This window comes from Scardinius erythrophthalmus (genome assembly GCF_964197995.2).
Source record: "Scardinius erythrophthalmus genome assembly, chromosome: 16".
Taxonomy (NCBI): domain Eukaryota; kingdom Metazoa; phylum Chordata; class Actinopteri; order Cypriniformes; family Leuciscidae; genus Scardinius; species Scardinius erythrophthalmus.
Window position 1 is genome coordinate 9,592,333 of NC_138236.1, and position 26,263 is coordinate 9,618,595.

General features: G+C 38.9%; 1 protein-coding gene across 5 annotated transcripts in view; it reads left to right on the forward strand.

The window, feature by feature from the left end:
- Positions 1-26,263, forward strand: part of rbms3 (RNA binding motif, single stranded interacting protein) — a 151,713-nt gene that overhangs the window by 13,606 nt on the left and 111,844 nt on the right. For 2 of the 5 annotated variants that reach the window (XM_081389112.1, XM_081389114.1), the window contains exon 2: positions 22,195-22,352. In XM_081389112.1, the coding sequence (XP_081245238.1) occupies positions 22,195-22,352 (158 nt within the window). Of the gene's footprint in view, positions 1-1,447; positions 1,521-22,194; positions 22,353-26,263 lie in introns of those variants that run through there. The other 3 variants (XM_081389113.1, XM_081389115.1, XM_081389116.1) reach the window with 2 other exon arrangements.

Genomic DNA, 26,263 nt, shown 5'->3' on the forward strand with positions numbered 1-26,263 from the left:
TCGCACTGTTTTTTTCCCAGAGAATTTTATTAAAGGACCTAATGGAAGATGCGGTGCTCTGTTGATTATAGAAAAGAACCTGTTACCTGAGGCATATCTAGTCTCCAGAGCAGGTTTTAGCGTAATAGGACAGAGAATCTTCAAAGCCGAGAGTTCTCACAGGCGGCAGTTCTGGTTTTTGAACAAAAGGAAAAGCTTCCTCTGGTCTCCACAGATGTTATCTGGTCAAATTGGCTCTGGACTTTGTCAAGAGTGTGTTCCTTTTTGAATATACGGTGGGTGTCTGTTGTAAATGCCTCACTGTTTCCATTGTGAAACTGGTTTATGTAGAACATTAACTTAGGAATTAATCCAATATGAGGAGAAGGTCAGATCACGGACGGCACGCTGTACAGAACAGATTTCACATTTTGTGGGACTGCAGCTTTTTGTAACAGTCAAAATTTTAATGAGAATAATTATCACATAAATAGTTCCAGTCTTAAAAGAACAGATCATCTAAAAAAGAAAACTCTCCCACCTCACGTCGTTCTAAAACTGTATGCTGTTGTCATAAAATGGAGAATGTTTGAAGAATCATCATGCTGTGACTAGTCCATAGTTACCACATCTGTTAAGCCCCACAATCTCACAAAAAAGACAAAACAACAACAACACCATAGCCCATATGGCTTGTAATCTACATTCCAAGTCTTCTGAAGCCATAGTGTTATGTGAGGAGGAAACTTAAATGTATGTCCTTATTCACTGATAATCATCTCTTCCAATGGATTGTGACCTCAAAAACATTTCACTGAAGACTTGGAATATAGACATAAGTAACTGCATTTGTTTTCCAGTAAGAATATCACTCTAAAACAATATAAATTCGTATTTAACAATATAAACAATACATTTGCTTCAGAAACAAGACTGCAAAGGGCTCGAATACTGCATGTCTCACTGAATTGGCAGATTTATTTTTCCACTTGTTTTGACCTTGTTTATGAAAATCCTGCCAGTGTAGTAAGACAAAATACACTAAAGACACATTCTTCAAAGATATGTTCTTGGAAAACAAGTATTAATATCTTATGCAGTGTTGCCTCTCAAGTATTTTAACTGGAAATAAGAATAAGACCTTTTTTGCAGCGTTGTCACTAGGAACCACTTTAGGAACCACAAAGATCTAATTCATACAGGTTTGGAAATACATGAAAGTGAGTAAATAATGACTGTTTCCATTTTTGGCTAAATTATTCCATGAATAGGTCATCAAAGCAAATCATGTGGGTTGTGGCCTCTCTGGTTCAGGTAATAACACTATGAAAGCTGTCTGATATGGAAAGGTGTGTACTTTCTAGAGCTTTGGACTGAATTCCTCGTAGACTGCAGACACAGCTCGAGTCGTTCCAGGTAGGTTTCAATTTCAAATGCATTCTCTTTCTCTCTCTCTCTCTCGGGTGGAGTGCTGATCCCTCACCCTCACCCTCACGTTGAGTCTGCGTTACTGGAAACCAGCTGCAGAGAGACTCCCAGAGGTGTGTGTGTGCCAGGATCACCCCTAACCACCAATTAAACCGCACAGTCTTTTCAAAGAATCAATTATTAATAACAAGAGGTACTTCACAGAGTCCTGCCTCTCATGTACTCTCTCTCTCTCTCTCTCTCTCTCTCTCTCTCTCTCTCTCTCTCTCTCTCTCTCTCTCTCTCTCTCTCTCTCTCTCTCTCTCTCTCTCTCTCTCTCTCGTCCTTTTTGGGTCTTTTATCCTTCTTTCTTTCACTCTATCACCGTTCCAAATCGTTTATGCATCCCTCCCTCTCTCTACCCTGCCTATACTCGCCGCACGCAGGCTTTTCTCAGGTAACACTGCTGCATTCCAGAAGAGGACAGTGATACAACCGCATTGTGCTAGACACGCAGAGCTGTAGGAAAATCCCCACCCTTGCTTTAATGATGTTGCAAGGGAACAGCGTGCCATCTACTTCAGTAACTTGATCAGCGCAAGCATGCATGTGTGTATGTGTACTGCGAGCCGGTGCACTGGAGCAGCATACAGCTCTTTATGGTGCAGTGTTCGACTAAACAGCACTATCACGCTCAGCGCAACTCCTAATGGGTCTAGCGGAAAGAGGCCTGGCTCAAGCGGATGTCCGCTGCCTGTCCCATAATTGGCGCTTAGACAGTAGGAGAGACAGCAAGGGCTGGGTTAGTATGTGCTGGAAATCGCCCGCAAATACAGCACGATTGTTATTATGCACGAATAATTGGATTTTTCTTTTTTTGTCATTCTATTCCTTTCACCCCCACACTTTTCCATCAAATGCTTAAAGCAGAAGAGCCACACTGACATTACATCGAGACTCAACCCTGATCATTTGTATGAATGATCACATTGTGTCCGGCAAACACAAATATCTCAAGAGATAATTACATTGAGTGGGTGGACAAACAACACAGAATTGAAAACAGAAAGAACACTGTCCGTCCCACATTAGAATGTGCTCATAGGTTGAAAAAACACAAGCGGTAAAGGAAGAGGTCACTCAAAAAAAAAATCTGTCATTATTTACTCACCCTCAAGTCAGGTCAAAACTGCATGACTTTCTGTCTTCTGTGGAGCACAGAATAACTTTCCTGGCCACCATTTTCAAAATAATGAAAGTAAACGAGGACTGGAGCTGTGAGCTGTGAGCTGTGATGTCTCATAAAAGTGGTCCATACTACTTGTGCACTGTATTCCAAGTCTTCTGAACACATATTTTGTGTGACAAACCACAATTTAAGTCATGATCTCAGTGAATAATTTCCAGTAGGCTGTTGCAACCCGATTTACTGAATAAGAGAGTTGAACTTGTGAACTGGATGAATCATTAAGAATGGTTCTGTGAACTGGATCAGCTGATGCATTTAAAGATCTGACTGATAATTATTCAGTCTTGAAATGTACATCGCTACTGATCACATGAACATGGCAAGAAGAGCTTGAGCAGACATTCAGAGAATAACAAATTACTTTTCAGCCTGTGCCTCACACAAAGTTATTGGAAGAATATTGGAAAAATAGACTTGAAATATAGTGCAGAAATCACATGGACCACTTTTATGGTGCTATGTTGCCATATGTAGAAAGAAAGGAAGTTTGGAATAACAATGATGGTTAATAGTGTTTAAAAATAAATGTAAATCATGACAGAATTTACACTTTTTGGTGAACTATACCTTTAAGACTCTAATCAGGCATTATTTACAAAATCTTCTAGACACATAACAGGTCATGTGTGCTGCCATATAAATCAGGTTATCTTGAGTTATGACAACGAATTAGACAAGGACAGGAAGGTGGAGGTAGAGCTAATTACTTGTATTCCACAATCTAATAACCAAGCACATGATATCTTGTAACATGACATCCTGTTGGCTTTATATTATGCATCCGTTGAACATGGACTCCACATGGGCTAAGATATCATCTTAGCGTCCTACGCCTGGACCACAGCCATGTCCTTGAGGGCACGCTCTGACACAGCAGCGCCCTTGTGGATCTCCCGAAAAGCGTCCGCACACCCACGCAACACAACATGCGTCACACCACACAGCCGCAGGACATGCACGCGCCTATGAGGCTTGACTGTAATTCAGCCTTTTTTTAAGATCTGAAATCATTAAATGTAATTATAAATACACAAAAATAATGACTTAAAAAAACACTTCCACTGGTCACCACAATGTGTGTCAGGCTGGAAGGGATGCTCAAACCAATGGGTCAAGGATCAGCTGGTTAGCATGGGCCTGGGACGAATTGCTTTCTGCAATGACTGATATTCAAAAGAAGCCATGTATACAAGCAACATTAAAATACAAATATGTACACACACACACACATAAACTATACCCTCTCATTTGGTACAATACTATAATACTCAAGGTTAAAATTAACAACAGAGAATACAACCAAAGTTATTATATTAAACTGCTAGTTATTTTCAGATAAAATTAATTACACTCAAATAAAAACTGAAATTATTGAATACAACTCAGTTACACATAGGCCTAGTTTTCATAAATACCTATATTCATGGCAAATTTATTCAAACATACACATAGAATTAACAGTAAATAAGCTCTTCTCTAGTGTTTTTTTTTACGAACAAACGGTGAACATTGGATAACTTTCCTGAGGTAAATATAACATTAATTGACTTATTGTTCACAAGCTGTTTTATTGACGTCTTTCTGCGGGTGAAACACTGATTGAGCGATTACATGAGATATTTCGGTAAGTTGTACTATATCATTCAACATACCAAAAAGTTCATGCATTTTTTTCATGCTATAACTTGTATTAAAGTGGAAGAAAAGACTTGCTTGGACTGAGGCGCTAAAGAAAGCATAATAAGAGTATCATTTATTGTTTGAATTTCGTGATAAAATGGACAGAATTTGAAAGCTGAGACTTGGTTTCTTATCAGAAGTAACAAAGCACAAAGCACTTTGCGATTATTACTTGAGGCGCTACACTTCGACAGACCTAATTTAACACAAGAAACATTTTGTACACAGAGAGAGAGAGAGAGATAAGTTGCAATCTGTAAAAAATTTCCGCCCCCCTATTTGATTGACAAGACACAATGACCATGATCCTTGGTCGATAATCCCTGATATAAACAGTATATGTATATCATTAACCATTTCGTACTGCATGTTTTGGGATTGTGGGAGAAACCAGACCACCCTGACGAAACCCACGCAGACACTGGGAGAACATACAAACTCCACACAGAAAGCCCTCCTGGCTAAATATTAAATAATATGCATATGTGTATTATACATGTATATATAAAATGCAAAATAATAACCAATTATTATATATCATTATAATATAACCAATTATTGTTTTTTTTGTCTTTGCATATTAAGCTGGGGTTTAAGAAACTAAGAAAAATAACTCACTTTCACATGGTACATTTAGCGCATCGAATTTCAGCACAGAAAATGGTTGTATACTGTCTAGAGCATCTCTCATCCGCTTCAATAAAACACAGATTTTATTTTTTTTAACCTTTCATAGTAATTTGACATGGCCTTTAATGGCCATTCCTAGCACAGAGCATGTCTTGATCATCTGCATGGCCAGCGACTGTTTTGTTCCCCTCTTCCTCTGTTATCGATCAAATCAGGCTCCAGCATTTAGTGAACTGATGAAGGACTAGGTATGAAAATTGATTAATGGCTGCTTCAATGTCACTTGTATTCAGTGACCATTTGAGGGAATATAATACTCTGTCCACGGACTGGCTATCTCTCTCCATCTCAATGTCAGCATCGAGCTTAGCTGAGGTTTCTGTAACACCCAGAGAGGGTGACATTGAGACATGGATCTCTGCCTTTTTATCATTTATTTATTTATGTACGTCCGAAAGAGCATGGAAGCGCAAGGCTGTATGAGGTCCTCAACATATAGATCGCATTTGGAGACCACACACACTCTCTCTCTCTCTCTCTCTCTCTCTCTCTCTCTCTCTCTCTCTCTCTCTCTCTCTCTCTCTCTCTCTCTCTCTCTCTCTTTCTTTACTAACATGATGTGACAACATTTGATGATGTGTGATTAATGGAGTGCAGAGCTGATGACTCAATGTGGAGGGAGGCACAAGGACACGCGGCATGTATGACTCTTTATCATCTGTGAGTGTGTGTGTGTGTTATGGTACAGCAGCTTGTAGAGAGAGGCCAAGAACTGCAGAGCATAATTTGATTCTATATCTTGGAAGTGCTATAGCTTAATATAGTATCATAAGGTATAGATACAAAATTATAAATTATATTATTCTGTGCGGTCAGATAAAGGATACAAATTTCATTAATTTTATTTGAACATTATATACAGTAAATTAATCATTTTATTAGACTTTTATATGAAAGTGTATATATATATATATATATATATATATATATATATATATATATATATATATATATATGTCACGGTCACCAGCATGGCCGTAGCCAGCTATGAGGTCACCGAGGTCCGGACCTCGGTCATTTTTTTATATTCAAAAATAAAATTTCAAGCTCTCTGAATGATTAATTAGCCGTTTAAACCGCGTCATATGTGTGTTTGCAATTTATGTCGCTGCGAGAAGGTAGATCAGTGAACGGGGCTTGAGAGCGTGTTGTGAGCATAGACTGTAAAAAATGCGGCAGAGCGCTTTATGTCACTTTATTATAATTTATAAATAAAGCGCAAAAGAAACTACAAGCATGATGCAACAGCATCGTAGTTGATGTCAATTTGAAAGTCATGAAATGACCAAAAAGTGCCAATAAACTTTTTTTTCTTTTACATTTCCGATAATGGCGCGTATAATTTGCACTAAGTGCCTGTCTTTTTAGCAAAAAAGGCACCCACAACTAAATAACTACAGTTGCACGGGTCGTTGGGCGTGCGTGAGGTGCTTGAAACTAAGTAGCTTTTGACGCGTTCGACTCGAGTTCGAATCCGCCTTTTGCCGAACTCGCTCTTCTCCCTCTTCTCCCTTTTCCCAATACACATGAGATGTAAAATGTATAGCCTAACATAAAGGTCTCTAGCGTTATATTTTGCCAACGAACTAATATCGAAACCGTGATATGGTTTTGTGCTTTATAAAACAGCACAAGACTTTAAGTATCCTATATAGGCATTATGTTTGTGCTGCGTGATTTAAAGAAAAGTGCGCACTTTGCTCACGCGATCAAAGGGTTTATTTCTTGCAAGTGAAGACATTAGGACAAAAGTATTGTAATTTTCCTATAGTGTAATGTAAAATATACTTTTGAAATATTCATTTTCATTTATTAGGCTATATGGATTTTATGTCATAGGAATAATTATAGAAATCATTATTATATTATTATACTAATTGTTTGGCATACTAAAACACCAGTTATAATGTAATGTAGACTGAAACTCCATATCATAACTAAAAAATATGTTTGAGCCCCCTTTAATGTCCAGGTACAAGTCAATGTTTTTTATTTGTGCACAGTTCATGGGTTGAAGCCCGTTGAAGCTCTTAATTTTGAGCTCTCAAAGAGCACCAGATTGATGCATTTAACCTTAAAATGTACAAAATTTTCTTGCGGGGGAGCATGCCCCCGAACCCCCCTAGAGGGACAGAGGTTTACCCAACATAGTTTTACAAAATCCTATATGGGAAAGATCTATCATTTATGAACTTTACTCCAGCATAGTACAACAAAGTTCCTTTTAAGTCAGTAAACTAAAACTCTTAATGCAAAATTAAAATGTCCTTGGACAAACTATACATTAGGCCTGCCTAAGGGGGGGCCTACAAGACATTGATTGTGCCCAGGGGCCTCTGAATTCTTAATCCGGCCCTGCACCTCACCTCGGACCTCACTAATTTTCAAACCCTGGTTACGGCCTTGGTCACCAGCACTGTCACAGTCACTGTCAGTCACTGTCTCTGCACTATATTCCCCATAATCCTTCCTGGCACTCACCTGCACGTAATTACTAATCACACACACCTGCACTGCATCTCCCGCATCTACAGTTCTGCAACTTAAGCAAACACCTCGCACCAGTTCAGGGTCCGGTCTCATTTATAGACATTGTTTGGACTACTAACCTGACTCCTGCGATTTATCGCCAACATTATACTCCAGCGATTATTCTCCTATGCCATTCCTCTCCAAATTTCTCCAGCGTATGATCGCTTCTTGTCTCCTGGTCCTTTGTGTGTGTGTACTCGTCTACCATTCCATCCAGCGAGGTGTGTGCTCGGTCTGCATCAGCCATCCACGATCTCCTGCACCTGTAAGACAAAGGCTTTCCATTACCATCCATCTCCAGTCAACAATAACTCTCATTGTCCAGTTCAGTCACCTGTTTCCCACCATTTTGCTCTGTGTACTGCTGAATAAATAACCTGTTATTGCATTTCCCTGTTTCCGAGTCTGTTCCGTAACTTACATAAACATTATATATATATATATATATATATATATATATATATATATATATATATATATATATATATATATATATATATATATATATATACACACACTCACCTAAAGGATTATTAGGAACACCATACTAATACTGTGTTTGACCCCCTTTCGCCTTCAGAACTGCCTTAATTCTACGTGGCATTGATTCAACAAGGTGCTGAAAGCATTCTTTAGAAATGTTGGCCCATATTGATAGGATAGCATCTTGCAGTTGATGGAGATTTGTGGGATGCACATCCAGGGCACGAAGCGGGAGTTCCACCACATCCCAAAGATGCTCTATTGGGTTGAGATCTGGTGACTGTGGGGGGGCCATTTTAGTACAGTGAACTCATTGTCATGTTCAAGAAACCAATTTGAAATGATTCGAGCTTTGTGACATGGTGCATTATCCTGCTGGAAGTAGCCATCAGAGGATGGGTACATGGTGGTCATAAAGGGATGGACATGGTCAGAAACAATGCTCAGGTAGGCCGTGGCATTTAAACGATGCCCAATTGGCACTAAGGGGCCTAAAGTGTGACAAGAAAACATCCCCCACACCATTACACCACCACCACCACCAGCCTGCACAGTGGTAACAAGGCATAATGGATCCATGTTCTCATTCTGTTTACGCCAAATTCTGACTCTACCATCTGAATGTCTCAACAGAAATCGAGACTCATCATTTTTTCAGTCTTCAACTGTCCAATTTTGGTGAGCTCGTACAAATTGTAGCCTCTTTTTCCTATTTGTAGTGGAGATGAGTGGTACCCGGTGGGGTCTTCTGCTGTTGTAGCCCATCCGCCTCAAGGTTGTGCGTGTTGTGGCTTCACAAATGCTTTGCTGCATACCTCGGTTGTAACAAGTGGTTATTTCAGTCAAAGTTGCTCTTCTATCAGCTTGAATCAGTCGGCCCATTCTCCTCTGACCTCTAGCATCAACAAGGCATTTTCGCCCACAGGACTGCCGCATACTGGATGTTTTTCCCTTTTTACACCATTCTTTGTAAACCCTAGAAATGGTTGTGCGTGAAAATCCCAGTAACTGAGCAGATTGTGAAATACTCAGACCGGCCCGTCTGGCACCAACAACCATGCCACGCTCAAAATTGCTTAAATCACCTTTCTTTCCCATTCTGACATTCAGTTTGGAGTTCAGGAGATTGTCTTGACCAGGACCACACCCCTAAATGCATTGAAGCAACTGCCATGTGATTGGTTGATTAGATAATTGCATTAATGAGAAATTGAACAGGTGTTCCTAATAATCCTTTAGGTGAGTATATATATATATATATATATATATATATATATATATATATATATACACACTGTATAAATGTTATTGAAATGTTATTGTAAACTACACCGAACACTACAGAATTACTACTTATGTTACTGCTAAAAAAAAGGAAAAAGGTATTTCCATGATATTTCTTCTGTGTATTGGAACATTTTCAATTGATTGTAGATTTGTTTTGTTTGTTAAATTAATCCTATACCAATCCAGTGGTAAAATAGACCCTGATACTGTCTTAACATAAGACTATCATTGTCAGTAATAACATATAATACCATAAACAGAAACCATGGTATATTCTGTGGTAGTTTTAAAGATGTATGAGCTGTGATCTGAAAAGTTGTCAAAATCTTTCAGTGCAGAACATTTCACACGTTTTCATTTTTCTCAATTTCTTGATATTTTTGCTTTGTTGGATGAATCCCATCCACTGTGAAAGTTTCAAGGAGCAGAACCCTTTAGCCTGATACTTCACCATATGCACATCACTGTCAGTGCTGAATAAAGCAACGTTAGCTTCCTGCCATTAAATCACTGAAACATGGATGTGACCCCTAAAACCCACCCAGCCTTCATGTGATGCCAATTAACAGTAGCTGATTCTCATACAGCTTCAGGGAACAAAAAAAATAAAGATGTTGGAGAGAGGAATTCCCCTGAATGGGTCTAGTCTGGAGTTCTTGGAAGCCCTGATGCAAAAGCAAACCTGATGAAGGAATTTTAATGAAGGCAGAGGAAGTAAGCTCTTCTCAAGCAAAATGAATTGTGTATGACTCTTGACCAGAAAAAAAAAAGTCATTGACTTCCTCTCATTTTCTTTCTCTGTGCATCCTGTATTCTCCTAAAGGGAAAACTTGTTACATTTTAATTTGACTAATTTAAAAACACTGTTTTATAAACTTAAATGGAGTTTGATTATATTTCTCCAGTAATTAGCATAAAGGAAATGCAGAAGATTAGTCTATAAAACCTCTGCTCACTGAGGTAACAGATGTTCAGAATAACTTTTTTTTGAACAGCGATATGCGTCTGGCAAGGGCCCTAATGAATTTGACAAACTGTAGAGAAATCATGACCCAGTGGCTCAATGCTTCTAGTGAACAGAGACGATTCTAATTGATTGATAAGACCTCACCATGTCCTCCACTTTGTTGCCGGGGCAACAGAGGTTGGCGGACTGCTACCGTCTGCACGGCTCTCTGAACGGTCTGGTTCGAAGCGAACGGCACATTCGGATGTTAATTTCAGCAGGAAGATTGGGAGACGAGAAGAGAGAATGCTATCAGACTGTTTCTTGTAACAATACAAGAGGAAGTCATTCTCAGATTAAAATGGACTGCTGCGGATTTGCAGGCTTCCATCTCCCGTTCATATGCAAATAATCACACTCTGATTGTTTCCTCGTATTTGAATGTGCTGTGCTTGCCCCTGAGGGGACGGGGATTTTGCGGGTCACGAAGGAAGGGGTATTTAAATAGAGAGACATCCGCTAATGTAGTGTACGAATTAACTTGGAATTTGGCCTAAATTCCAGATGCATTTAAATCCAGAAAAACTTTATTTGAAGTTTTCTGCCCCTTTGAAAAAAAAGGACAATTAAATCCTGAGCCACTCAGCATTCGTAGTTTCCATACATGCTAACTTAGTTAAACCTTGACCTCAGCAAGGAAAGAGGTGGGGTGCTTTCTGAATATACCTAAGAGAAATTAGCATATATCTGCATGATAAGGAGGTGGTAATGATTATTCATGCATCGCAAATACTCGAGAGGTCAAACAATTGTGGTGAATAATCTTTTAGTGTCATCACAGCGGAGCCACAGATGTGAGCCAATTCTGTGTGGAATGAGGCGCGGATTGTCATATGTTGCGTAGGCGCGCAAGTTTGATTGCAAACTGAGTGTGAACCTTTGCTTGCTGTGCTGTCGTGAGAGAGGCCGGTGAGGAAGATGTTGTTAGTGCTGTCTGGGCGAATGTTTGTGTAACTCGTTCATGACATTAACGGTGCGTGGGCCTGACGTTAACAAGCTGGAGTGTGGTTGAGCGTCTGGAACAGAGTGTTTCTTCAATTAAAGCCAGCTTATTTGTCTTCACATTCCTGCTGACAGGAAGAATTATGAAAGATACAGACTGGTGCTCTGGTACCTGTTTAGTCTGTGTGTGGTCCAATTCCACTTTGTAGTTTCTCAGAGGGTCAAACACTTGAAACATGTAGGCAAAAAGTCTCTAGGAGGCAAGAGAAAATCATTCGTTTCAGACCTCAGACAACACATCTTCAAAAAATAATGAACGTTTCCATCGAATGTACACTTCAGAATGTTGTCGAAAGCAGTGGGTCATCCTAACTTTTTTTTCGAATATTATGAATTCGTTTTTTGCATTCTATATAGCAAGGAAGTATTTGATTTCGGATGCAGCATAAGTGCTTGCAGATTTTTTAGATCATTCTGGATGTGACCAAGTATGGCCTTGTCCAATATTGACCCTTCACTATGCTCAGCTCCCCTTGGTTATTGTACAAACTTTACAGAATATCCCAAATAAACTAGAGATTTCTGTAAACAAAGTGATTTTTAGTAAAATGTGCTCATTGGTTATTATACTTACATAGGCCATACTGAATTGTGCCATTGCAAAGCATTTTTATCTGCCTTTGTACTCTACAGATTTCTTTTTCAAATTATGCTGAAAAACTGCAGAGTAGCAGCATTAATGTACTTGGGAGCAAATGTATTTGTTCTTACCGATGTTATACGTGTTCATTTGAGAATGAGGGCCAAATCCACAAGCAATTCTCAAGATTCATTTCAAGATTTGAAGAAGAAAAAAAAAACACTATCTGGGTACCTTGTGGTACTATTGTTAGAGTAACAATGCTTTATTTTAAAGTCCATAAAATTGTGTCATCCAACTATCCAAACACACAGATCCTCTATAGCAATGGCAAGAGAAAATGGCCAATGGCAACCATTGCTAAGGTAGTGAAGGGTGAATTAGTCCTTCTTTTCCACCAGTTTGACCCATTCAAGCCAATTAGTGGAGCAGTTGCGAAGATAACAGACGGGCATTATCCCATTCACAGCCAATCATAGTGCTAAAGAGGCACTGCTTCTCGTCACATAACTTTAATCCTCTTTTTTGCAGTTACTCCTTCAAATTCACGCCATGCTTTAGGATCTTAATGAGATGAACTCAAGAAAGGGAAAGGAGACACTGCCTTTATCTGTTGGTATTGCTCTTGGACAGTGTTCAGAAAAAAATATAGGATCCAATATTTACAGGATAATTAGACATTTCTCAGGCATGATTTCTGGGAAAAGATGGCCCCTGTTGGCTGACACTGACATGACATTTGTATGATTTATGACACTGATCATTGACATGCTCACTTCCTACAAGTGTACTTTGCTTGAGTCACAAAGCCAAATGACAGGCTCAATGTCATGTCTGCGAAGGAAACCGTTTATCATTTCATCAGTAATGATCACCTTCCATATCTCCAGCACAAAAGAAAGCTGTAGAAGACCATCCCTTTGTTTCATATGAAATTCTGCAATTCAAAGAGGCTCTAATGCAGTAAGCTATCGACTATGAGCTTTAATGGCAGAGAGCACTCAATGCCCGCTTGCACAGAGAGCTTAAAGCTCGCTTGCTTGCTCGCTCTCCCTCTCCACAAGAAATCCCCCTCCTACCTTTGCTGCAGTAACTCTAACGTATAGATCTTCTTGAGAGCCTAATGGGCTAATGCATGTGGTAATATATTTCTGGGTCAGATAGAGTCATGCGTTTATGTGCGCTGGGTGTGTGCGCAAAGTGCACAGTGTAATCTTTGGGGCTTCCTCGGGCCTCCTCTGTCCGGATGCAGGAGATCTCAAACCCTTTCCCTAAATAGCCGGCATTCTTTCCCTCGCCCCAAGGGGCCCCGGGGGTAGAGTTGAGGAAAGGAGAGCAATGCTCGCCGTGTCCTGCTCTGGTCCCTGCGACGGCAGGGTCACGCCATGTACTATCGATCACTACCGTCAGGAGCGAGGCCAAGTGCATGCGTGTGTGTGTGTTCTGTGAAAGCTGTCTGCAAGAGAATCTAAATTGTTATGGAAAAGCTATGAGACCTTTCCTTCACATTTGGGGAAAAATAGTGGCAAAACTCATGGCATATGGGTCAATGACTTCACACTATTTTCTTAGTTTATATTATTCAAAAAGACATTAAAATGCAATTACATTGCCTGAATACACCTCTTCTATGATGAGCGTGTTTTAAATTTCTGTGTTAAAATTACTTCGATATTTTGAGGGGCAAAAAGTCAGAAATATCAGGGTAATAAAACTGTCCTGATAAGTCATAATGAAGAAAGTGTTTGATTAAAATGATTAAGTTTTTAGTAGTTTGGTAACAGTATTTGAACAAAACCACTTTACTGTTTATTAATATTTGAAAAAAGTATAACAAATCAAAAGTCATTATTGTGTGTCAAGCTTCTTAAAGGGATACTTCATCGATTAGTATTAAGCTTTGTATCAGCAGTAACCCGGTAGTATTTTCGAATGACCGTGCTTCCCTCCCTCATGTCCCCCTGAGACGAGAGATTTCTGTATTGTGTGTCTGGAAAAAAAACTCTGATGACGCAAAAATCGTCATTTAGCATCATCGGAGGCTTTTTTGGCCAGAGGCTAGAGACTACAGCCAGTAGTAGGAGCTAGTTCTGCATGTTTTCAACCCGCCCACAGAGGGTGGGATCTCACGATAAAACACCGTCTTTTCAGTTTTGAGTCAACTAGTAGCCTAGTTATATCATTTCTTCCGATACTAGCAAAGCAAGTGCATTCTGGGAGTTGCTGTCTTTCATCCACATGAGACAAAAATACATTGTCTGGCTTTTCTCAGTCTAGAAGGCACCAACTTCTAAAATAATTTCACATTTCTACTACATAAATGACCCAATTTAAATACACATTCATCTTTCCAGCGGTGAAATATCCCTTTAAAACCGCATATTAAAAATTTATTCCGCAAATAAAAAAAACACAGCATCAAAAACGCGATTTGAAATCGCTGGTGTTTCTGACGTCACAAACTACTACCTTGTAACCAATCACGTCAAAGTGCCGGCTGGCTTTAGCATATCATTAACAGCTAAATAGCATGGGAGTCTCGAGAGATGCCAGGTTATCCCGGTATATTGTTCTGTTGATATGAAAAATCGGGTAGATTTAGCAATATAGCGGGTGTATGATGTATATTACAATGTTATGATGAACTATATCAAGCCTTTCTCCACTGACGTTCTGAGTTGTTCAAAGCTTTTCTGATGATTGTTAGAAGGCAGATTGAGATGGTAAATTGGAAAATAGTTTGTGAAACATTAGCAACATATTATTAGCTGTTTGATAACATAGTCAAGCAAAAGACTAATATTAATTACCGTTATGTGTCCGACGTTGTAAAGAGCGATAGCATTGTGCGTGACGGGGCCAATAAGCATATTCATAAGTCCACGTATACTGTGTAGGGGTGTAGAGTTGCAGTCAAGCTATTTTAAGTCATGAAGAATTTTTTTTCACAAGAAAAAAGGTGTTTAAAGATGTCATTTTGTTGATCAAAGATGCGTTTTAAGGGATACAATAATTGACTACAAATTTAACATTTTATTACAAGTCAAGGCTAGTTAAGGTTGTAAACATTGTTCATGTCATGTCTCCCCCCAAAATTAATTATTATTAATAATAAAAAGTACTTTTTCCCTGAAATATTGACCTGAAAATAACACTTTATTTTAGTGTCCTTGTTACATAATGTTACATGTACTTACCATAGTAATAACAGTAATAATTATGCATAATTACATGCAACTAACCCTCAACCAAATCCTAATCCAACCCTAACCATATAGTAAGTACATGTAGTTGCTTAATATTACTCAGTTATTAAATATATAATTACACTGTAACAATGACACCTTAAAATAAAGTGTAACCAAATATTTTACCTATATATTGGCATACCTACCTAGAGATTGGCATGGTTTTATTTCAGTTAGCCTAATAGCTGGTTTGATTTGCATTGAGAGATGATCTTATGGAAAGTACTCCATGCCGATCTCTAGGTATGGTGAAGGCTATGTGAGGATGTGGGGCTATTTTAATTCCAAAGGCCAAGGGAACTTTATCAGGATGCATAGTATCCTGGATCCATGAAGTAACTGGCCTTTAAAAATAAAAATCTGCCTGCCTCTATGGGAATTTAACATAGGGGTGTCCAAACTTATGCACCCTGTATTTTAAGGAAGAACATTTATTTATTTACGATACATTATTCATTCACAAAGAAAATTGGTGTCCTTAAAGGTTGGATTTTTCCTAATTTTTTTAATTAAGGCATTATGTTCAATTTCCAAAAGATGATTTTTTATTCCTCTTTTTAGTCAACTTTAGCATGGGTGTCTAAACTTATGCATAGCACTGTATATATATACTGTATATATAACAAAAACTGTATTTAAAAAAAAAAGATTAAGATGTGTACATGCACATGTATTCAAGGTGAAAGGAAATTAAAATATCTTATTATGTTTTACTCTGTGATGAGTCATTACATTTTCATAAAAATAGAAGGACTTTTTGTTTTTCTGTCAAACCATATGAAACTAAGATGAATATGACAAGTACATATCTAAAAACTTGAATTCTAATGCAGACTTTTTGAAAAGGATTTTAAGAAACGTTTTATTTTATCATGGATTTTAAGTCATTGATTGATATCACATGCAGTGATGCATCAATGTGTGGATACACTGAATAATTTAAATGCATGCATACGAACTGCACACACACATATACGTTTTCACAGCCTAAGCATAATCACAGTTGGCAGAGGCAGGGGTTAACTCCACATACTCAGCAGGCAGCGCAAGAAAGCTGACCTGATAGAGGTCAATCTCTCTCTGCGAAGAACAGCGGAGGAGAAATAATGAGAGGTAAAGAGAGAGAGAGAGAGAGAGAGAGAGAGAGAGAGAGAGAGAGAGAGAGAGAGAGAGAGAGAGAGAGAGGGAAAGGCAGGCGGACAGACAGGAGGAGGGAGAAGGGTTGGATGAGAGGAGAAGCGGCCATTCGAAACCCATTTTCGAGGGCTCTCCAGGAAGTACTAATTGTTTGGTGACTGGAGTACTCTTTAGGGAAATGAAGGCTATCTGGGCGTGCAGCGAGGAGATAATGTGTGTGCACATCACTCACCCTTTAATAAAGAGCAGAGCCCCGCTACACACCGGCCAACCCTGGGATACGGAGGGAAGATGGGGAAGCGGGAGGGAGGGAGGGAGGGATTTATCCGTAGTAGAGGAGTGGGGCGGGGGAGAGGAGGAGACGTTTACAGAAGCCAGGCTGCGGAAGAAGAGGAGGGCTGAATGGACAGATTACTGTCATTAGAGTGGTAGAAGACAGGGACAAGAGAGAGCAAAATACAAGGAGAAGAAAGCCAGGAATTGTTTAATTAGCAGACAATAACTGGTTTCCTCTTCTCTGGAAGGCTTTAGCCTTTTTGCCACTTTGATTGAACGCTACAGAATAGAGATGACTAGAAATGATGTGAGGGAAATTACACAAATGACACAAGCTGAACTAAGACTCATGCAGACTGCATAAGCAGTATAAAATAATAAATAATATATTTATATAATTATATAATTTCATGTCAAATCAACCAAATTTTGTTTCTGAAAAAAATCTGAAAATTCCCAGGTTCATATTTCTTTCTGAAGCAAGTTATGACAATTTAGACATGGAGCCGCATTGGAATCCCCATATCTATTGGATTGAATATGGGGGTTAAAATTAATTAAAGTTATATTGAGGGGAAAGTTATTCTTTCTGAAGTCATTTTTATCCCCATTTGGCTCAAAATCTCCAAATGCCTGCCCCCCCCCCCTGTCTTTCTTAAGAAAAAATAAGGATAAAATTAAATATCTGAGCCTATAACCTCTTGAGTTGACAGGGAATGACCCTATAATCAAAAGGCTGAATATGTTTTTTTTGTGTGTAAAATATATAGATTATATATAAACTATAAATTTGTATTATATTCTGTATATATACATATATATATATATATCATTTATATTACTATGCCACGACAATGTATACTGTACAAACACTTCTTACCAAAGCAAAATCTCAAGACAAACTACTGTTAACTGACAACTTATCACAAATGGAAACCTTTAAATGTGCTAATGCGTTTCAGACAACATATGTGTAGCATAATAGCACATCTATCATCAGGCAATTTGTCTCCCAGGGTCTCCTCGGTTAAGTTAAGTGCCTCCGCTAAAGCTGCATGTACGACTGAATGGGATTTGTTAGTGTGTGTGGCTATAGAGACGCCTAGAGTATGTGTGTGATTCCTGCTGGAGTCCATTGTAGAAGCAACATCATCTCTCCCTTTCCCTCTAATCCCGGCCCGTCTGATGGCGAAGTGAACGCCTTTGACGTTTCAAAGGCTTCCCCCATCATGACTCCTGACACACTACACACCCTGGCGCGCTATCGCCGTGCCCCTGACAGCTGCACAAATTGGCTGAAAGAGGTGTCTGTGGCGCGCACTTTGATCAGCCGAGCTTTTGCTCTCTTGCGCTCGGTCTGTCTCCATCCCGGCGTCGTGTTGCGGAGGCCAGGCCCCTGATCTGTCGAGGAGAACCGGGCCGGGTGGGTCTGATAAGCTTCCACTCACACAGGAAGCTTTTTGTGCAGTCAGATCATGCGTGTGTGCATGACTGCCTGAAGCCATGTCAGACACGCATATGGTGTGTGTATAGTTTCTGGGAATTGGGTGTATTTATTATATCCAGATTTCATGTAGGGCTCTGGCACACTAAGACACAGCTTGTAAAGCAGAGTTATGAGTGCATCAGTGTTGGGGAACATTAGGTTTAAAAGTTATGCTATAAAATACTGTATATTTTAAAAATAAATAAGTTACAGCAAATTAAAAATGAAATACAATAAACACTAGAATACAACACTTATATATGACTGAGTCGAAAAAGAAAGTAATGAGCAGCAACATACGAATCAGTGAATATGTTCTATATACTGTAGTATGAATGTAATCCGGACGTACTACATTTGCCGTGTTGTCATTATCATGTGACCTACTAGCCATACCTTTCAATATTGTAATATAGTTTGGGTGAGCACTTTTCCTACTACTCTTCAAAACAATTTTATCCTTTGTTAGGATTGCAACTCGATCAAATCCATATACTGTACTTAATTTGCTTCATTTCATAAACTTCTGGTTCTTACTATTGATATTAATATTTCTCAAATATGTGTTTTCATTTATAAGATATATTCAAGAGAAGGTAACATTCCAAAGCAATTTAAGATGAATTTTAAAGTAAATTCACAGGTTCACTGTCACTTAACTCGTCAATTTTCAGATTCCTAAATGTCTTACTTGTAGAGGTCAATCCTCGATAAGATTTAGGGGTATTCAATTATGGAATGGTTTAAATATATATGTATATATATATTTTTTTAATATGTTATAAATGATGTATAAAGGATCATTTTATTGCTCATTTTGTTTTCTCAAATATTTTCCCCACAGGGCTTGTTTCTGTTGTAGGCTACATTATTTTGGGGTTTTTGATATATTTTGTAATTAACTTGATACAGTCATATGTATTTATGTAGCCTATTTGTTATTGTAATTTGGCTTTTTCTTTAATTTCATTTTTTCTTTGTTGTTTAGGTGGATGCTTTAAATAAGCCCTTTGGGGTTTTCTGCCTCTCCCTGCACAGTATATGGATACTTTCTTGTTTTTATATTAAATATATTTTATATCCATGCAAATAAACTAAACAATAACTAACTTACTAAAACTTACTAACTTACTCTCAATAACTAAAAGTTGAGTTAGTAGTTACAACACTGCTGATACCTCACCTTCTCATATTCATATAAAATCCCCTACTTTTTCAGAGTGAACACGAGCTTCATATTTCCCTATATGCACATGCGCACAATATGTTTTGATGCCACTTTTACGTCGTCTTCTGTTCCCTGTCTGTGTGTTGTATTCCTGAGAATTCAATGGGGTTCATTCATAACTGTAGCTTGAGGCACAGGGTGTGTGTGTGAACTATATGAATGCAGAATCTATTCTAGCCGCGATAGGCCTGTCTGTCTGTCTGTCTGTCTAGAGGAAATTGCAGGCTGTGGGGAAGTGCAGGTAATAGATTAATGGCAGGGGAGACTTGCCAGTGTACAGCACAACTGACAGCCAATGATTATCACAAACAGAGAAAGCGCGGGCCAGACGCACACACAGTACATTACATAGACATCACTAGGTAAGCGCACGCACACACACAAATAATAGCTCTCATGACACAATCTAACTGTCACAGTGACGGTTCTATATCTGACTAACGTGTCTGTCAGAAAATATATAACGCTCGGTGTGTGCGGTTCAAAAGCTTTAGATGCCATATTAAAAATGGACTCGGATTAAAATAACCTGTGAGGGATAGAAGTACAATCAGTTCAGTAAGTTGTGCTCATATGCTGTACCTTGCATATTCCAACTGTACATCCGGTCCAGAGACTGGAATCGTCGAAACTGCAGGTGCACTGCGCGTTCTTTGGACCAATCAGCTGTGAGCACGAGGTCAGACTTCCGTAACGGTTCAATACAAAATATGCTGCTTTCACGTGCTATCGGACATTTACTACGTAAGTTCACATACTTCTGAAGTCGAGATCACGAGCAGTTTTCTGACTCGAATTTCGGTCAAATATGCTATTTTCGCTGTTTAATAACTACATACAGTAGGGGAGAGTGGGGTGAGTTGTGCCAGTTTTTACTCAAAGTGACTTTAAAGTGAGGCCATGACAGTAATGCCTTCAACTTAAGGATGTACATGTATTTCAGGATGTTGTGCATCCCTGAGAATAATAACTTTGGATCTGAAATAAATAGTTTCAGAAATATAGCTTTTGGCAAAAAAGTGGTCTCATGGCACAACTTGCCCCTGGTGCGGGGTAAGTTGTGCCTTTTGGGGAAATATGTTGGGGTAAATTGTGCCAGTGCTTTCTGAAGTAAAACAACATTTTACTGTTATGAACCGTATGCTATATGAAAGCAAGACAAATTCAATACAAAATGACTAATTTAAGGTTTATTTAGATATTGTCACCCTGGAATACCATAGCATGCGTTTTTCCTACTATGGTCAATTGCATAGGGATTTTGTATTGAACACAACTCTGGATCACAGTGTCACAGAGACAAGGGGGCGGGCTCATTTTACTCAGACGACCAATCAGTCTCTCAGGATCATTGTGAAGCTATCAAGCTACGCCCTAGCAACCATTTAGAGCACCATAGCAACACAATATATGATATTTGTGATTCATTTCAGGCAAAAAAGGCTTTGGCAATAGATGCCTGTTGACAGAACGCTGTCTGTCAATTATGTAACATAAGAATAAAGTTACTAGGCTAATTTCTAAACATCCTATTGTGACTTAGGCCACTTAAAAACTGAATAAAACTTCTCTTTATTAACATAGTGCAAACTCAAAACTGAAATCAGTGTTAGCTAAATTAAACAAATAGCAGGTAGGCCTAAGTCAAACACTGATGAGGCATGCCCATCTCCTCACTTCTCAAGATTATCCCCTGTGAGTATGTAGGTCTCTAGGTGGTCTTGATCTGGCACAACTTACCCCATGCCCTTTGGCACAAATCACCCCAGACCCACAAGTTTGAATAATTAGCATGATCCAGCAGTTAAGAGCTAACATCATGCTAACTGTATAGACTCATTATGTAGCATACTAAAGCACTAAAACATGTGTGAAATGTTTTCAAACTTGTCTATAATTGTCCAGACACTACAATCAAAAAACCTTAATCATAGAAAATTTACTTTGAAAGGGAAAAAAACATTTTTTTGCACTAAAATGTGCTTAACTCTCATGCCATGTATCTCTCTTCTTTGGAGGATGAGTAAAATTGATTGCTTTTCAAAATTATGTGGTCACATGACCAAATTATTCTATGGTTTTCCAGAACAAGGGGTGGAACTACTTCCCCCCCTGGCACAAATCACCCCACTATCCCCTACGCTTTAAAAGCTTATTCATACATGTAAATATGAACTACTTTAGCCTCAAGGCAATGAAGCGGTTGTGGATGTGGAAAAAAAACGAATAAAGAATACCAGTCACGGCAGCAATCTTTCTCCCCTCTCCGTGTTAAAAGTTTGTGGCCCGTCCATCTCGGGAAGCTATACGGTATCAAAACCCCGGACAGTGGTAAATACGATTTGAAAGGGCATTCATGTCCAATTTTTAACTAGGAAAATTTGTATTTAGATTAATTTTGATAGCACGTGAAGGCAGCATAAATCCGCCAGGCGGATTGATATCGAAATATCAGATGCTGATGATGATGCATGGAGACTAGTCCTTACGTAAAAATATCGATCGATCGTAATGAAAATAATTGTATAATATGCACATATTTGTAAGTTGGGGAAAATATATATTTATTAGACAGTAAAGCTGGCAAGTGTCTAAAATTAAATGACGAATATATAAGTCTCCTTGAAATTCAAGACAAATTGGATTGTACCCTTTTATTTGCATTGTCTTGTTATTTGGCGTGAAATATACTTGGGTTGCTTGCTTGTGTCTCGTGTCAAATGCGTGAGAGTTGGCAACACTGATCATAAAGTTCACCGGCTTGTGTTTAAGCACACATTGGCTAGAGACGTCCATTAGAGATACATTTTCATTGTCTTCTTCTTAATTCATGCGACCTTGTTGTTTAAAAGTGCATATTACAGTAATTTCATATAAATCATATCAATTTTTTATAACAACTACTGCCTTTCTCTGTCTTGCAGCAGTCATATGCCCCGCCCCCTCCTCCCATGGCTCCGCCCAGCCCCAGCACCAATAGCAGCAGCCACAGTGCGGCGGAGCAGCTCAGTAAAACCAACCTGTACATCCGGGGCCTTCCGCCTGGGACCACGGACCAGGACCTCATCAAACTCTGCCAACCGTAAGTGTCTTTTCCCAATGTACCCTATCTGTCACTGCCTGTTATCCTCTTTCTCCTGTCTGAACAGGTATGTCGTCCTATATGAGCAGTTGCTCTATACCTATTTATAGTTGCAAAGACACAGGTGCCCACATACAAGAGCGCATGCAATCATGTAAATGCACGATCAGAAGGTCACAGAGAAACGCAAAAAAAAAAAAATCACTGTGCTTAGTTACAGAGAAGATTATGGCCCCATAAATGGCGATGGCAAGTCAGCATCATTAGTGTGTAGGGAGGTCATTATGAAATGCTGTACAAGAACCAGGGGGCAGCTTGCATAATCTTCTGCTCTGATGACTAATGCAGATGTAAATCCTGTGTTTTACTCCAGCACCATGACTTTCTGTGAAATATTTCTGAATTTTCTAATTTCACCACTGTAAAGTTGACCATGAGAATATTGATCTGGGGTCAACAGTTTCTATGCAATGTTTAGACCAAGGAATGCTTTTTTTCTGTGGAAAAACTACACAGATGAGTGCAATTACTGGGCTGCAGCTATAGTTCCCAGAATTCATTGTGATTTAAAAAAATAAATTTAGGGGGAAGAGGCAGGAAGAGAAACATTACTTTCATTTAAAAAAAATTAAATAAAATGCATGCCCCACTTATAATGCTCCAAATGTTAACGTGTCAAAAACACAGAGGGTAGAATGATGAAACCTCAAGCCACAACAGCTCTCAATCCCTCTCAGGGTCTCGGGCTACCACGGTCCAGGTTAGCCCAAGGCCTGGAGTGGGATTGGAATCAAAAATTCATGATTATGAAAGTTTTATTAGCTGCGACTGCTGTGCCAAATGGGCAGTAACATTTTGGAAAGGTCAAAAGGGTTCGCCTTGAGGCTCACTTCTGGAGCTCAACAGAAAAAAAGAGTGTTCACAAACACTCTTAGCATTTTTTTTTACATAACACCACAATGATTTAGATGCCATTCATGCATATCTGCCACCCTAGTGTTGCGATCTAAAGCTTACAGCCGCGTTCATGCATACGCACACATTTTGCGCACATGCACACACAGTTAGTGACCCTTTTCCGTCCTCCAGTGGCTCTGCAGCAGTGGCGGGAAGGGCAGTGAAAAGTGCTTCTGTCAGGCTGACATTTCGGAGATCTTCTTGTGTGATTCCCCATGGAAGATTGGCAGGGTTTTGAGGCTGAAGGTACAATGGGGTTAGACTATAAAGGAGAAATCGTGGCCTCAGCAGAATCCCAAACCTCAGCCATGAAAACGAGCCCTTATAGTTTTCAGCTTGCTGTGCTCACAGTTTTTTAATTAGATTATCTGATAATTGAGGAATGGCAGATTGTCAAGATGCAGATGCAGAATGTTTGCCACATTTATAAACAAACATCCAGATTTTAACGTCTTGATGTTGCATTAGAAGAGGTGAAAAGGTCAAATTGGAGGAGTGTTACATTTACTGAGACAAAAAAAACAAAAACTGAAATTGTACCAGGGCGTTTTCATAAAAGGCTTGAGTATGAATCATGAATTATTAATGATGGCCTTAGGTGAACGCATCGTCATCATGTTTATGTGCTTTCATTATGCATCTGCAATTCTGTGTGTGTTGGTAGAAACCAGAGGGCGGAGAGTCATGTCTGTGAGCCAGTTCATTACTTTTCCTTTCCATGATTCGATATCATGGAGTATTAACCCTCAGGACAAAGAATTTTACAATACCATTTAAAATAATTGCATTTCAGAGACCCTCATTATGTCTCTGATTGTAATCTAATGCTACAGAGAGAAAGTGAGTACAATCCAACTCAATTCTGCTCACATTGGGAGCAAGGTTTTAAGGGATAAATTAGGAATTTCAAGTCCTGTATGATTTTGGCCAGTTTTTCTGCACCCAGATTTAAATTTTATTGCCCATTCGCAGACCCACAGAAATGTTGTATACATCCCCCAGCCATTATGTTTTTTGTTAATTCATATTTTGGCTAGTTTGATTATGTTTTCATCTACAAATAATTAGTAGTACTCTACATGTTTTGTTGTTGTACAGTATTTCACATACTTTCTCTCCAAATCAGTAGAGAAAATGCTAAAAAGTTGGACATTTTATGTGGGTATTCTCATTGGCTTATCTTTCATAGCTCAGGAGTCCTGTAATATTTGAATGGAGTAAAATGTCTTCAGAAGAAATAAAAATACAAATGATTGACATAGAGTAATCATATAGAGCTGCATTACTAATCACAGCTCAAAATATCAGTTTATTTTTATTTTTAAAATCATTTTATCTTATCTTTTATGTAGTGATAAATGTTTCAGAGCATGTTGAACTTTAAGTTTTGATTCTGAATTTTAAACCTTAGAGGAGACAGATGCAAGAATACTAAGATCTATTTTTTTTTTTCAGGAGCAAAATATAGGGAGCAGGAGACTTCATTTGCTCTCCATTTAATCTCATTGCTGTCTAGGAGAAATAACAGATATAAAATAATCTCATTTGTGTGTTTTTTCCCTGTGTGTGTGTGTGTGTGTGTGTGTGTGTGTGTGTGTGTGTGTGTGTGTGTGTGTGTGTGTGTGTGAATAAGATCAGAATGTTATTATATGGCTTCCAGTAGTATCTTGGCATTTTCATGGTTTTATTCTCTATTCCTTATCTATATATAATATCTTATATATTTTATATTCACTGAAAAGCATCCAAGGCTTGCTGCCCAAAATGGCAGCCCCCCACACACCCCCTCCCTCGCTCTCTCTCTGTCTCTCAGCCTGATTGACTAACTGAGCCAGTGGAGGAATTGCCCTTGTGTACAGGCCTGCCATATCTAGGGGAGCCTCTGGGGTGGGATCTCATTTTCAGTCGGCAGAGCCCCCCCAGGGCTCGAATAACTCAGGCATCCAGAGCATGCAAACCATTTCTGAGCCAGTGACAAGGCTAGTAACAGGTCACGGTTTTTATTTCAAAGTGTTGCTTTCTTACAATACATCTGTCGTCTTCTTTTTCATAGTTAGACTACAGTTTGATTTATGTCTCCTTCTCATTGCTGTAGAAATGTCTAATCACAGGGTGAAAAGCAGGCTAGTATTTCTAATGATTTGAAGACGGATCCATAATTCATATTTTTTAACTCCAGTTTTATTAATGTCGCTGCTGTAGTGCAAAACAGGTTATGTTTCAAAGAGCTTTTAGGGAGGGTGCCGGAATCAACTCTATATCCAGTAGGCCTACACTCTCATAATGTAAATGTCACTTTTATTCAGTACCACCAGTACCATCTTACAGTTTTTTTGGATTGCTTAAGCACAATTTTCAAAACAGGGCCCGTGTTTTCAAAACACTACACACAATTAGCACAACCACACACCCAATTAGCAAAACACTACAGATCCTTTGCATAATTAAACACTCTTGTAAAAACTATACACTTCTGTTTAAAAACCACACTTTGTTACCATATGAAACACACACGTTTCACATTACTATACTCTGTTTGCACGAGTTACACTCTGCTGTGATAAACCTAAAACACTTTTAGCACTTCTACTTCCCTATGATTAGAGTAGGCTACCATCAACAAAGTACAAATATAATGTAAATTCACCAAACACTACACAAGACCAATGTTGCAGACTGAAGAAACTCATTTATTTCTCAACACGCCCAAAATGTTGACATGGAGATTCATAATACTGTAACAAAATGTCACTTTACGTATTGTACTGTAAGTTTACTGTAAAAAAAATAAATAAAACTAGACATTGTCTCTTCGCCTAGCTGGATCTGGCCAGAGAATTTCATCAACATCGCAGGCAATGTTGTCATTAGCAAGACACCTTGGAAAGAAACGTCTTGAATGACGAATCCATCCTTGCATTGCTACTACCTCCATCTGGTCACAGGCCTCCTCC